Here is a 14760-nt window from a genome sequence, read left to right on the forward strand (position 1 = left end):
TTTGCAGCCTTACATTTTTTTGTGTGACGGTGACGCTCTCTGTAACATTGTGTTGTAAATTCAAACTCCCTCACACTAATTTGCTTCATTATTTTCCAAACGTGTCGCTGTGTACTATTCTCATTTGCTTCATTTCTTATTCTTCCTTCTGATTTATCTTGTTTGTTTCCTAAAATTACCCTTTAACTTAAAACGGGTTATATTGGAAATCTAATATCAGGTTTTTTTTTGTTGTTGTTGTTGCCCCCCCCACCAAAAGATTAAATTCCTATCCCTCCTCCCGGACTTGCCTCAACACAACGCAAATGAAAATACTTGATAAAACCTATCTGTCCGATGCCAACTAGCAGATCTTATTCACAAGCTGGAAAGATTCTAGTTAATTACAGTGTGTGCGCTTGTGCCTTGTTTGCTATATTATTTGGGTCGCCTGATTGTCCTTCCACCTGCAAGTTCAGGAACAGCATGCTATCTTGCTCTCCTTTTGGCAAGGTGAAGGTTTTTAATGGTTGGATGTCTGCCACCACACCACTTCATTCCTTCTCCTGAAAGGCTTGGCATGTTTTGTAAATTAAATGAGCTCATAGAGCCAATGCCAAACTAGCAAATCATTTTTCAAAATATTAGTCCTATTGTCCTCGTTGCAGTGCAAAACCAGTGGATCTTTTTCACAAGCTGGAAAGGTTCGATATTTTTAGCTTTTAATTGCAATGTGCACGCTTGTGCTATTATTAGGAGCCACCAGCTGGTCATTCTACCTGCATGTCTGAGAAACAAGATGATATTTTTGAGCTCTACTTTGGGCAAGGTGAGGGATCTTTATTGGTTGGATGCCTGCCACCACTCATCTCATTTTCTCTGAAAAGCTTGGCATTTATTTCTGAATGAGAACATGTTATTTAGTTAGCGAGGGTCTGCTGACCTTTTTTATATTAGTTACTAGCAGTCCTTTATTCATTTGTTTTTAAAAATAAATCTTCCAAGAAAAATCTTTCAAAAAGATTACACCTCCAAAAAACAGTTTGTGGCCAAGACTGACCCCTGCTTCAGTGGATAATAACGTAACATGATTTGTAGGTTTGTACTCAAGAACTACTGCTGTAATCAAAGACTTTCCTGTGTTTATGCCAGGACTCTTATTCACAATGTTTTTATACTAAGCATAATGTCAACGCATTTACACTATAAAATCAGTACTACAGTGTGGCAATGGGGGTGTGGGAGAGAGAGAGAGAGAGAGAGAGAGAGAGAGAGAGAGAGAGAACTGGCTGTAGCCACACTGTGGAGCGTGAACTTGAACTGTGAACACAAGTCAGTGACGGCCTCTTCTGTTGATTTGTGCTTTTTTTGTTGAGTTTTTGAAGGTGCACTGAAAAGCACGGACTGAATAAACACGAGCCCAGAGGCCTGTTTCATGAAGCCAGTTTCGGTGGCTAGCCAGGTACGTTTGCGTTTAGTTTAAAGTCTCAACATGCTGGATTGCTTTTTTGCTTCATCGCCATGGTAGCTTTCACATCACATAAGTCTGACGCATCAAAGTTACTCCTGTAGTGCCTGAAGTGGTGGCTTCACCGTTTGTGGAGAATCCTGAGGAGCGCAATGGGCGGCACTTCGAAGGGAAAGAAGTTTAGGGACAGACACTTTTCCCGATGACCATCTGTACGAAAGATAGCAATTTTCTGCACATGGTACAGTTAATCTCTGTTGGTTTCTCCAGCCGGACATTCAAAATCTGACGCGCCAAAGCCACACTTTGTGTTGCTTTGTGGTTCGTATTTGTGTGCAGTGGCACGATATTTATTTTAGTAATATTTAATTAAAATTATTTACATTTATATTAAATGAAATTACTTGAACGATGTAGGGTTCTAAGTTTTCAATAAAACTGCAGTTGAACTGAAATTTCAGGACTGTCGGCAGAGTTTATGTTTTCTTTCTTTCTCTCTTTCTGTCCTTTCTTTATTATAGTGTGAGTAAAAAGGTGGACTTTTTCCTCCAGGGAACACTATAATAAAGAAAGGACAGCGAGAGAAAGAAAGAAAACAAACTCGGCCGACAGTCCTGAAATTTCAGTTCAACTGCAGCTTTATTTAGAGGGATTATAAATCTTTACTCTTCTACAAAAGTATGTAGAGCCCTGGTGTGTGAGGGTGCAGAAGAGGGGCAGGTGGAAGTTTACCAGATGTGCGCTTTGTACTTACCCATGTGCACTTTGCAGTTAAGCTTCGTCCAGCCCAGTCCATTAAGTTAAAAAGCAAGAAGCAGAACACGGGAATGAAGTATTTCTCTAGGAATACCAGTGAAACAGGAAGACGATGACATGAGAGCACAATTAGCAGTGGAATTTTTAAGAGGCACACTTTCAGAAAATCACTCTTACCCCAAGCACCTCCTTTAGTCGCAGAGGACCTGACCTCCACAGTCACAGCAGGGAATATTCCAATAGTGATGGTAAAAACAAAACACACTGAAAGGGCCATCACCCAAATCTATAGGAGCAGGGGTACAAAAATCAATAGCATGAGTCATTTAGGACATCAGGAACGTCTAGTAAGAGGTTGTCTAGGTGATTGGACTTATAATCATTCATATTTAATCATTTAGCCAGTTTGCCACTGTTGAAGTCCATTAAATAAGTAGCAAAACATTTAACATTATACAAGACCAGTCTGCATGACTTACTTTTACTACTACAACAGTGATCCTTATGGTATGGCTATCAAAAACCTCAAAATGTCGAATACTATACTAGCGGGCTGTGCAGCAGAGCAGAATCCTCAAACAGGAGACACTGGGGAAACTTTTCCCAAAGGTACCTTTTTAAAGATGGCAAACACAGACACGGTATGCGTGGTCTCCTCTTCGGTCAGACTCCCAACTGTCTTCTCCCCAGGGATTTCTGTAACAGCAGCATCTACAACATCAATAACATCATGGCTTTGCTGCTTTCCAGCACAATTCAAAATGAAACATAACTTACAAGTGCAAATCAGGACAAATTGGAAAGAAACATGGAGAATACACAATGCAGGGTCTCAAGAGGCTCTGGCTCTAAAGTAAAACCACTCAAACGCAGCACCAAGAAGAAAGCAGAACAGATATGCCAGATGGTTTGGAGTTTAGAGCAGGATTTAAGAAAGATTTCCTGGAAATTTCTGGGTTGGATTTGAAGCCCTCTGCTTTGAGAACTTTTCTTTTTAGTGGAGTTTTCAAAAGGAGCATGCGTCTGGTTACTAATTACTCTACCTTTGTTCAACAGGTCCATCGTGTTTTCCTCATCACTGGAAGGCTTGGGGCTACTGGTGTCTGCATAATACTTGAAGAATTCCTACAAAGCCATGAAACAAATGAGTAGAAAGGCCAAGTGGGTGTGTGATATTAGGCTGGACATCACTGGATGCATGTTGGCACAACTTCATTGAAGACAGACTTAATTGTGCTCATCTCAGGGCTACACCAAGTTGAGAAATTCTAAGCAGTAAGGCATGAATCCTTGGTTAAGGAGTGACTATCAATACCAGAAAAACACTTTTTTAATTTACTGCATCAGACCTGGCAACCTTGACACGTTTTGTATAGGAGTGCCACATTTTGACAACAAAGTACGCTGGAACATACTCCACGTACATTTTAATCAAGAAAGAATAAATAGGTCTACATGTAATACTTTACAAATAATGTTAATGGGGGGGTGATAACAGAAGAGAGATTATAAACACTGTACACATTAATAACATGGGCCTTGGCATTCTTCTTCTTCAGGATTGTCAGTTCTGCTGTATTATGTGCTAGATCAGTGCTCTTCAACAGTGCTTGAAGTTTGGGGAAAAAAGTGTGTACCCCCCCCCCCCATTTTAGAATAATAATATAATAATAAAGTTATCAAAACTCTGCAGTAACACAAATGGAACTATGGGAATTATGCTGTGATTTAAAAAAAAAAATCTAAAATAATTCTAAATAATAGTAAAAGTAGACACCCTATTTGCCTAGAATTTACAGAAATGTATTCTTGGCATTTTTCTCAACTGATTTCTTGAGGAATCACCCTGAGCTGCTTTTTAAACAGTAATAACGGAGTTCCCACCTACGAGCACTGCTCTTCAATTTTATCTACAAAGAGCCGGTGTAAATGCAGGCTCATTCCAGCCAAATAGGAGGCATACTTGGTAGTTGATTGGAGGCCAAGATGAACTGATTAAACAAGTGGAATCAGGTGCGACTCCTGCTTGGTTGGAATCAAAGCCTGCAGCCACACTGAAACTTTCTAAAGCTATTTTATTCGATTTTATTTTATTATATAATCCAGTTAAAAAATAGGCAGTAAAAGCCCTGGGAAAATTAAGCAGCTAAACTGACAAGCTTGTTTTTGTTGAGTGGGAGGGGGGAACTGAGAAGTAGGCCTCAAGGGGAAAAATCATTGTATCTGTCTGGTCTAATACAAAAAGCATGTGATTCTACTGCTTCACACTGCAACTGCAATATATTAAAACAATACTTTCAGAGGGGCACCTATAGTCCCCTCTGAAAGTATTGGAACAGCAAGGGCAATTCTATTTAAAAAAATAAATAAATAAATAAAAAAAACACACCTAAACATCGGTTGGTGTGCCACCAAAATGTGCCATGTTTTAAGTTGAACATATTTAGATTTAAAAATTAGGAAATGAAAGCTGAAATTCTGTTCCATCATTCATCTTTTTATCTCAATCCCAAATGTCTTCAACGTAAAGGGAAAACAATAGACTTGGCCTTGCTGTCCCAATATTTTTGGTGGGGGATGTATAATTAAAGAACTGCCACAAGAATTTTGTACACAGTGATTATAATGGGACCTAGCCCCAGGAAATTAAAAACCATAATGCTTATGAACTTGGGTCATACCATTTTGGGCAGGGCAACATAAGAAGTGATGGCCAGAAGAATTACAACACAGGCAGTGATGAAGTAGCCAAAAGCACTGTCCTTCAGCGATGAGCCACCTGGGAAAATAAAAATAGGAACAACAAAAGGGTCATGACATGTAAAATCAATAGAATGTGCTGAAAAAAATAAGTCTCAAACAACTGCAGAAACAGAATAATGCGAACCAGCATGAACAGTCAGAGAATCAAGAATCTGCGAGCTAAATCAAATAGAAGAAATACACACTGGCGATTGCACAGATCATGGAAGTGGCTGCAAATGATCCAGCGAACCCCTGGCCACTCATGATAGGAGTGGTATAGGAAGCTGGAAGCAGTCCTGCCAGCCCAAAGAGACTCCCCTGCAAAATGGCACCAAAAGCTAGAGAAAGCAAAATAGCAGAATGGTGAGAAAGGAAGATAAAAACTTCACACATGATACAATGCATCCCCATGGGAATTTCAAAGATTAGTTCCCACAACATATTCTCTTTCTGTTGTCTTTTCCACAGCTAGACTTCCCAAACCAGTGTGTAATAATAACATCAAAGAAGGCTAGTCTGTCATGTTGACCCTAACTCTTTAATGAAAAAAAGTCACGTCACTGCATGGTGGTGGATGGAACAACTTCTCTAAGAGGCGAACCAGAGATATCCAGCAGAGCTACTCACAGTTGATGCAGACGATTTTGATCATGGTGACTGTGAAAAAGGGCACAGGTGCCATGTCCACCTTGACCAACATTGCAGTGATCAGAAATACCACCAGGATCACAGAGAGGCTGCCGGAGATCCTCAATTTCTGAGGAATCCTGCGGTGGAGGAAGGATAGACAGAGAGAAATAGGGGACAAAGATCAACATTCCTTATAGAGGAAGAGGTTTCTTCCTCTTAAAACATCTTAGGGAGTTTTTCCTTGAATAGATGGTCTTCAGTCCGCAAGCTGAAACTCCAACGCAACTGGATTAAGCAACAAGACAATGATCCAAAGCATAGGAGTAAATCCACCTCTGAATGGCTCAAAAAAAGCAAAATTAAAGTTTTGGAGTGGCCTAGTCAAAGTCCTGAATTGAACTCAATTGAGATGCTGTGGCAGGACCTTAAACCGGCAGATCATCCTCGAAAACCCTACAGTGTGGCTGCACCAAAGCAGTTCTTCAAAGAAGAGTGGGCCAAAATTCGACCACAGCACTGTGAAAGACTGATCTTTTTAGTTTTTCACATGCGTGAAATGCTGCATAACTTTTTTTTCCCCTTCAATAAAAAAAATAAATACTGTTTTGTGTGTTTACTCAGGTTGCCTTTGATTTATGTTGTATTTCATTTGAAGATCTAAAACTATTTAGTATGAGATATACACAAAAACAGAACAAATCGGGATACGGATTAATTATTATTATTATTATTATTATTATTATATGAAAGATGAAAAAAGCAAAAAAAAAAGACCAGGAAGAAGCCAACACACTGGAATTTGGAGGCCGAGTGAAAACCTTGAACGCTTGGTCATGTTCCTCAAACCGTTCCTTAACATTTTTTGCAGTGTGACAGGGCGCATTATCCTGCTTAAAAAGGCCACTGCCATTAGGAAATACCATTACCATGAAAGGGTGTACTTGGTCAACAAATTCCCTAGATCTCAATCTGATCGAGCATCTGTGGATTGTGCTAGACAAACAAGTCGGATCCATGGAGGCCCCACCTCGCAACTTGGAGGACTTAAAGAATCTGCTGCTCAAGTCTTGGTGCCAGATACCACAGCACACCTTCAGAGGTGTTGTGGAGTCCATGCCTCGGGGGGTCACACAATACACAATATTAGGCAGGTGGTTTTATTGTTATGGCTAATCGGAGTATATGACCAAATGTATGGAATTTTTTGTCCCACACTGAATTTTGTGAAAGCCTCTTAACTGTAGACACCCTCCAACAAGGGTATAGTTTGACATTTGAAACCTGTGGGCCAAAGGACACTTAGCTTCGCCAACAGTACAAAATGCCTTACAGCGTGTTCAGACAACAGCTCGTCATGATAAATTATCTAGAGTACTTGATTTGAGAACACATGGAAGTAGTGATATGTACCAGAGCTGATTGCATTAGTGAGTCTATTTTATTCATCACTCTTGCTGAAATTCAGCATTTTAGTTCATTTTATTGAAGCAAATATCTCATTGCAATATTGCACCTGTTTTCAGTGGATAGCGCAGCCTGCATGAAAATCTCCTTCAAAGCCCCAACTAGAATCCAGTGACAGTGTGTCTCTGATGAATGGGAGTGAGCAGGTGTGTCTTGCATAGAAAAAAATGTCTCTCAATGTTCATTGGACAGTGCATACTTGTTCCAGATGATGCTGAGGAGATCTCTCAAAGGGGCGGAATCTTATGTCCAACCGCCAATCACTGAATTGCTAATGAACATAAGTGAAATCTAAAACTTCAGCACCAGTCAAACAGTGCTCAGATCTGCAGTAGTTGGTCAATAACCAAACTTTTACTTATTTAAAAAAAATTAAATTAAAAACTGTTGGGGGTGGGGGGGGGGGGGGGGGGGGTAATTATAGTTATCAGAAACATTTTTCATCATTCATGTTCCATACCTGCCCGTTATATAGTTTTAGAAAAGTTATTTTAAAAAAAAAAGTACAAAAACACAAAAGCAAAAAAAAAAAAAAAAAATCTGTATCTATCTATCTATTAAAACAGATTATAGACTAGGAGACTAGGTTATATATAGATAGATTTTATATAGAATAGATAATCATTATACCTGGTCTCCTCGAATATTGTGGGGGGGATGCCACATGATAGGGGAAGCTTGAGGGGGGGCTTTAGTTAAAAAAGGTTGAGAACCTCTGCTGTAAATAAATTGTAAGTATAATTTTTTATTATTTGTGCTGGTTTTTGTTTGTTTATAGGTCTAGATATCCATCTTCTTCCAGGAAATTGAGCTTGATGAAGTAAGTCGGCATTTGAATTTTAGTTATGGGAAGAGGTTTCAGAAATGATCAAGAGAATTGAAACAGGAGGCCAGAACAGATGGAACATAGGACACAGCTATATACATTAATATTAGAATTATAATAATAAACACCTGTGCTTCCCCATTTTAAAAACCACCAGCCGCCACTGACACATACACAACTTATATAGGTTAACTGACCTAATGTATGTGATAGTGGCAAGCACTCTGCAACATGTGTGCATCATATTCACTCAATTTAACTTTGTTCATAGTAAACACTGCATATTTAAAACACTGACATTGCAAGATATAGTATATACTGAAAGAGACAGACACGGACAGACAGACAGAGAGAGAGAGAGAGAGAGAGAGAGAGAGAGAGAGAGAGAGAGAGAGAGAGAGAGAGAGAGAGGTTTAACAATATTGCTTGTGAAGATAAAATGAAATAACTAAAAGGATACAAGCTGCTGGGAAACTGTAATCCCATGAGCACATGTCAAAGGTTATTTTTGAGACAGAAAATGAATCTAATGCTGAATAATTAGCAAGAAATGTGGCATACCAAACTGCCTGCTTGATTTCTTATTGTTGTCACTACAAATAGAATGTTACGGAATCTCGACTTTTTAAGAGGCAGTGAGGATGATGGTATGTCAGATGAGAAACTTCCTGAGTTTAGAGAACTGCAAAGTTCGCCTCACCTCTGATGGATGAAGGAATTAATGCAGGTGAAGAGGAGCAGCGGCACCATGGCACACAGGGTCATCATGTTGTTGAACTTCGATTCCAGGACGCTACGTGTGTCAACTTCTATCCATGTGCCATTGTGGGTATTGTTCAGGGGATCTGCATCTGGAGCAGGATCTCTGAGACGGCTGGTGAAGTACTGTGAAGAAATAATACGACAATCTTCTGACTTCTGAATATCTGCAACACGGTTACAATTTACCATTTTAAGAAGAAAACTACAAATAGACTATGAGTAATACAGTATGTGATTTGTGCAATAGTTCTTAACCAATCAAGGTTAGGGGGAAAAAAAAAAAAGATTTATATTTGTACTGAACCACAGCACACACTCCTGCAAATGAGCCCCCCAAAAAAGTGCATTGTTACCATGGTGGCGGTCATGAAGAAGTTCCATGGCAGAAGCGTTCCCAGCCCCAGGATGAAAAAGATAATCCACACAGCATTATACCTGTCAAGACAAACACAACTGGACACACCTGCAAATTCTCAGCTTCAAGTATGAAGTTAGAAAGAGATGTTACGCACTTGTCTGGTGGTGAATTAATGGCAGTCATTATTTCTTACTGGTGGAAAGTTTACAACTCAGGTGCAAAAGCCGGAAGACTGGAAGAGAACAGAACAATTAAATGCGTCATGTTCAAATGCACGTCAAAACTATTTGTGACAACTGGTCTGTTTAATTGCACGTTCATTAATACAAGCAAACTGCTTTTAAAAAAAAAAAAAAAAAAAACCTGTCAAAAATAACATTCACACTGTTTTAAAAGGCAGACGTAGCAGGTGAATTAGTATTCCAATTGAACTTCGGTTGAAACCAGTGCAGTAACAATTTCATATTTATGAAGTTAGAAAAAACAACTGTCACAAAATCTTAACCTAATTTTTACCCCAAAAGAGATCAGCAGTGCTCAGTGGTGTTACCAAAAAAACTCCACGGTAAGCCTTCACCTTGAAACCTCATAAGGCATTTATTAAAAAGTAGTAATACCCCCTTTGTTTTGATAGGCAGTGAAAAAGGAAGAAAGAAAATCACTAGATTCCTGAGTTTGTAAGCTTTTCATCAAAACAATAATGCCACTATTTTCCCATCAGGGGGTTCTGGGATTTGGGACAGGAAAAGGCTACAAACTCAGGAATCTAGTGATTTTCTTTTAAATAAATAAATAAATAAATAAATAAATAAACAAACAAACAAACAAACAGTAAAAATTCCAACCATCAGAGCTAAATTTCAAAACTAACATTCTAAACAGACAAAAGCTACAGCACTGACAAAACACTGAAAATTATTTATTTAACAATTGCTTTAAGCTTCAGAAGCTGTTTTAGTATGTTTGAATAATCTAATGATTCAAAACATACCAAATATCACAGTAAAGTACATGAAGGATTTCTCCTTGCCCATCATCTGATCATCATTGGTAAATATACCGAGTTTGCAATATCAAGACCTAGCAGAAATCAGTCAGAAGACAAATGCTACAAGAGCAATGGTCAATCAATACCATCAACTATTTGAAATGCAATGCAGAACATGCTGATGCCTTACTGTATTACACTGACCTAAACAACTGCAGACAAAGAGCAACAAATAACTTCCAATATGCAAAGAAAGACTGAATGTTTAAAAAATAAAAAAATAAAAAATTTAAGTCTTACAATGAGTCTCCTTCTGCGCTCCACCAACAGTGCGAACTACAGCGTCAGCTGCCGAACAGAGCTCATCTAATACGTTGAATGCAACAACACAGTGGATTTCTCGGAAAGCAGTTCTCTGACGCCTCACAAATTCACTCCTCCCAAACACTAGAACTCTGGAATTCATTACATAGTTTAGAAAGCATGACTATATGCATTAGGCCTACACATTACTCTATATTTAATATAACTCTGTATTTAATAGAATGGCTATCTATCCTTCCATTTGTCAATCTCTCTCAAGTAATACTAGATAGATAGATAGATAGATAGATAGATAGATAGATAGACACCAATGAGGAGACCGAGTTTTCGTGAGAACCCAAAGTGGCCCCACAAAGACAACAAACGAACAGATAAGGCACTCCAATATCATCCAAACAAAGTGGGACATTCCCAGGCTCAATAAAACAAGCAAAACACATTCGATGCATATACAGAGAACACAAACACAAGCTACAGAGGTCCAAACAGCTGTCAGAAATCTAAGCAACTCCTCCATTAAAGAGATTTACTCGTGGCACTCAATAATTCAACTTTTTGAGAAAGAATAATGAAGGAAGCATAGTTCTCTAGTTCCTTCTCCTAGAGGCAGGTAACTGAATGACTACCAACGCATGAGCAGAATCGGGTACTTGTGACTCAAATCAGACTTGTCAACATGGAAGCTACAATGCAATAATGCAAATGTCGATATCCGATATCAAGCTCATTTACGTAAAAATGTTCCGATATCAACATCCAATACGATGTGATACGATGGGGGCGTGTCAACCGGTTCCCTAGTTCAGCAGTCAGCAATTTTAAGGACTGTCTCAATCGCAAAATCCTTCCAGTGCACTGGAACGTTCGCTCCCTAAAAAACATCCCACAATGCCCCTCAAAAACCAGGGAGCATCGATGCTCACTATGTTCCCTTCCTGGAAATGATGACGTGTTTTCTGAAGCCTCTCAGCTCAAAAAAAAAAAAAAAAAAAAACGAACAAATAACGTGGACGAACTCTCAGCCAACTTTGTCTACAAGTGTAAGTAGCTTGTTAGTGCTGTTGTAACTCACAAATGATTACTTATGTTAGCAATTTTAAAATTTATTTAACGTTCTATATACGGTTTGTTCGAGTCTAATGTCTTGAGTGTTTATTAATTTAGTTTTTTCTTTTTAATCCACTAGCTTTCCCATTATCCTGCTTGACATATTACGGCAGAAATGTGTGCGATTAAGCTAACAAATTTTTATGACATTTAAAATGTAAATATTTCTAAAATTTTCAGTGAAGTTTTACAACACGAGTATGTAGCCATGTCGCCAGAAATTGAGTTATCAGTGTGTCCCAATGTGTAGTAATCCAGGGTCCTTATCAGTACCCAAACTCGTACACCAAATACCGATTCACTACCTACTGAACTAGGGAGCTGGCTGAGACACACCCTATATGACAAGTGTCTAGTGTACACAGTCACACTAATGAACAGAGGACACAAAATGACAGAGATTTTACCATTAATGATGGCAATCGATACAGTTCAGCAACCTACATGAACAGACCTAAATCGGAAATGTTCCATAACGCAATTGTTTAGGTAAAATTAAGTAGGTTACTCACAGTATTGACCGGTAGCAAAAAAAAACATGTACTCGTACTCAGTCTGGATTTGTTTTTTTAAAAATTCATGGTAGAATCTCTAAGCTAGACTACTGAATGTCAGCACTCTCCGCATTAGTACAGGCAAAACTGAACACTGGCTCCCTTTGGAAACCATCTGCACATTTAATATGATCTGAGAGTAAATGAGCTCTAACTGAATTCACATGACAACGCTGGGAAGAGGAATCATGGTCTAAACAGGCAGAGTTCTCCATGGAGCAAGGTTCACACAGCAACGGGAAAATTACTAAATGACCTTTGAATCTATTTTACAGAGAAGTATTAAGATAACAGTTCAGGGCTAAGGGTCTTTTTCAACTGCATCATCAACAGTTGCAGTCTATAGGTATAGAGCTGGAATATGAACGCTGAAATGTCTAATCTGCAGCACAATCCTAACTGTCCATATCAAACTGGTTGAAGTTAGATGTAGCCGCAATACATGAACAAAACTTGCAGCGATTAGCTCATTAGCAGATGTGTGTGAAGCTCTACTCTCAATTTCAATATGATCCATTAGCACTCTATTACACTTGCATTTAACCTAACCTTTAAGCATTCAAATGATCTGCACAATCATGACTAAATTCATACTTTGGGAGCCTTTATAAAAAAATAAATAAATAAATAAATTAAAAAAAAACCACATGCAAAGGAAAGTACTTATCTTGGTCTTAGGCCAGGATGGAAGGATTTGTTTAGAAATCGGTTGTCCGTAAGTTGAAACTCAAGTGCAACCGGATTATGCAGCAAGACAATGATCCATAGCCTAGGAGCAAGTCCTAGTACTTGAAGCAAGTGAAAGACTGATCTCCAGTTATCGGAAACGTTTGGTTTCAGTGAAGGGGCAATTGGTGACAGGTGTTGGACAACTTTTTTTGCTTCAATATAAAAAAGAAATAAAAACTGTATTGTGTGTTTTCTCAGGTTGCATTTGTTTATGTTGTATTTCACGTGTAGCTCTAAAACTATTTAGTACGAGATATACATAAAAGAAAACACAAGAAATCAGGCAAATACTTTTTCACAGCACTGCATTTTCAGAGTACGTGCAAAGTATCCTCCTTTCTGATTCCATTTGGCTCTTTTGTCACTTGAAATATACCACTACTTTAATTTGCATTTGCAACTTTACAGATGGTTTGTATTTTTCCTGCATGTCTATCAAATATGTTTACTCAGGTGTATGTACATTTCATTTAAATTGCCTTCAGTTCTCCAACTTGCAGCCAATTTTACTGAGGACCAAAATGATTCGCAGACCTGGAATAAATTTCATGACAAAATATATGAAGAAATGGTGATCAATGAAGAAACTCATCAAACCATGTTTTCATGGATTTTGTTTAAAACTTTATGAACTTCATGCAGAGTGGCACAGTCATGCTGAAATGGGAAAGGGGCTTCCTCAAACTGTTACCACACAAATCAAGTCTACAATTGACTAAAATGTCTTTGTATGCTGTAACATTAGCATTACACTTTACATTCTCCTGGCATCTGCCAAACCAGATTCATTCATCAGACTGCCAGACAGTGACGTGTGAGACAGAAAACATGTTTCCACAGAGTGCAGAGACGACATGCTTTACTCCACTCCAGCCAATGCTTGGCACTGTGCATCATGATCTTAGGTACAGCTTGTGTATAGCTTCTCGGCCATGGAGACCCATTTCATGAAGTTCTAAACACACATTTCTGGTGCTGATGCTGCTTCCAGAGACAGTTCAAAACTCTGTAGAGAGTGATGCAAAAAAGGATAGGCGATTATGTGCTACATGCTTCAGCACTCTGTGGGCCTGCTCTGTGAGTTTATGTGGTTTGATAACTTTGTGGCTGAGCTGATGTTGTTCCTAGACACTCCCATTTCATAATAATAGCTTTTGCATTTGACTGGGGCAGATCTAGCAGGGCAACAATTTCAGGAATGGGTTTGGGGCAAAGGCAGCATCCTATGACAATAATATGTTTAAAGTCATTGAGCTTCAGTACAACCCATTCTACCATGTTTATTAATGGAGACTGCCTGGCTATGCAGTTGATTTTATGCCTCTGTTAACAGTGGGTGTTGCTGAAACACCTGAATTAAGAAGGATGTCCACATATTTGTAGCCACATAGTGTAGCATTTCAAAGCATATATACTGTCAGATGTGTGCCATTTAAAAATGATTTATGTTTCAAATATCTATGACATTATACGCTGTAGAATTTTATTTATTTTATTTTTTTTACACCAATGCTGCTGAATTAATTATTTATTATTAACACTTTTGCCATAATTAGGAAGCATTAATGAGGAAAATCTTGCATTTTGGGTGAGAAATCTGTCCTTCATGGCTGCATAGATAACTTCTGTATGAAAGTAATGAAACAGGGACTAAGAATTAACTAAGCATGGAAAGTTAAAATTCAGATTTAACTGGCCATTTAAAATGTAATGTTCCCTTTGTTGACACTTATTTCTCCTGAATTTTGCATGGAATCCCTCTTTTGTTTATATAAAATAAAAATCGTGAAATAGTTTTCTTTCTCAGAAAATAGATACAAAAATCCACATGTCCAATGACTGTAGCCTATTTTCTTCCTGAAGCGCTATACAGCCTAATTCTGTTATGACCAATAGAATTACTTTGGGTCAGCCATCACATGTTAGGAGTGTTTGATTGGAGTCATCAAGGTCTTGATCAATCTGCTTTGGTTAGTATTTTACTATTTCCCGCTCAGAAAGGTTATACCTAAAGCAATGTGCATGTTCATATAACACACTGATTTTTTGGGACTGGGGACATCAAACCCA

At 38.5% G+C, this 14760-nt stretch overlaps 1 protein-coding gene across 8 annotated transcripts in view; it reads right to left on the minus strand.

The window, feature by feature from the left end:
* The window catches only part of slc29a1a (solute carrier family 29 member 1a), a 44684-nt gene that overhangs the window by 4066 nt on the left and 25858 nt on the right, over positions 1-14760 (minus strand). For 4 of the 8 annotated variants that reach the window (XM_053679506.1, XM_017463707.3, XM_047154344.2 and 1 more), the window contains exons 2-11: positions 9143-9220; positions 8984-9065; positions 8569-8753; positions 5576-5715; positions 5152-5286; positions 4885-4982; positions 3247-3328; positions 2817-2914; positions 2381-2489; positions 2202-2287 (exon numbers count right to left, since the gene is read on the minus strand). In XM_053679506.1, the coding sequence (XP_053535481.1) occupies positions 2202-2287; positions 2381-2489; positions 2817-2914; positions 3247-3328; positions 4885-4982; positions 5152-5286; positions 5576-5715; positions 8569-8753; positions 8984-9065; positions 9143-9171 (1044 nt within the window). In that variant the 5' untranslated portion in view covers positions 9172-9220. Of the gene's footprint in view, positions 1-2201; positions 2288-2380; positions 2490-2816; positions 2915-3246; positions 3329-4884; positions 4983-5151; positions 5287-5575; positions 5716-8568; positions 8754-8983; positions 9066-9142; positions 9221-10276; positions 10420-11919; positions 12039-14760 lie in introns of those variants that run through there. The other 4 variants (XM_017463710.3, XM_047154347.2, XM_047154346.2 and 1 more) reach the window with 3 other exon arrangements.

This window comes from Ictalurus punctatus, chromosome 3, assembly GCF_001660625.3.
Source record: "Ictalurus punctatus breed USDA103 chromosome 3, Coco_2.0, whole genome shotgun sequence".
In the NCBI taxonomy this organism is placed as follows: Eukaryota; Metazoa; Chordata; class Actinopteri; order Siluriformes; family Ictaluridae; genus Ictalurus; species Ictalurus punctatus.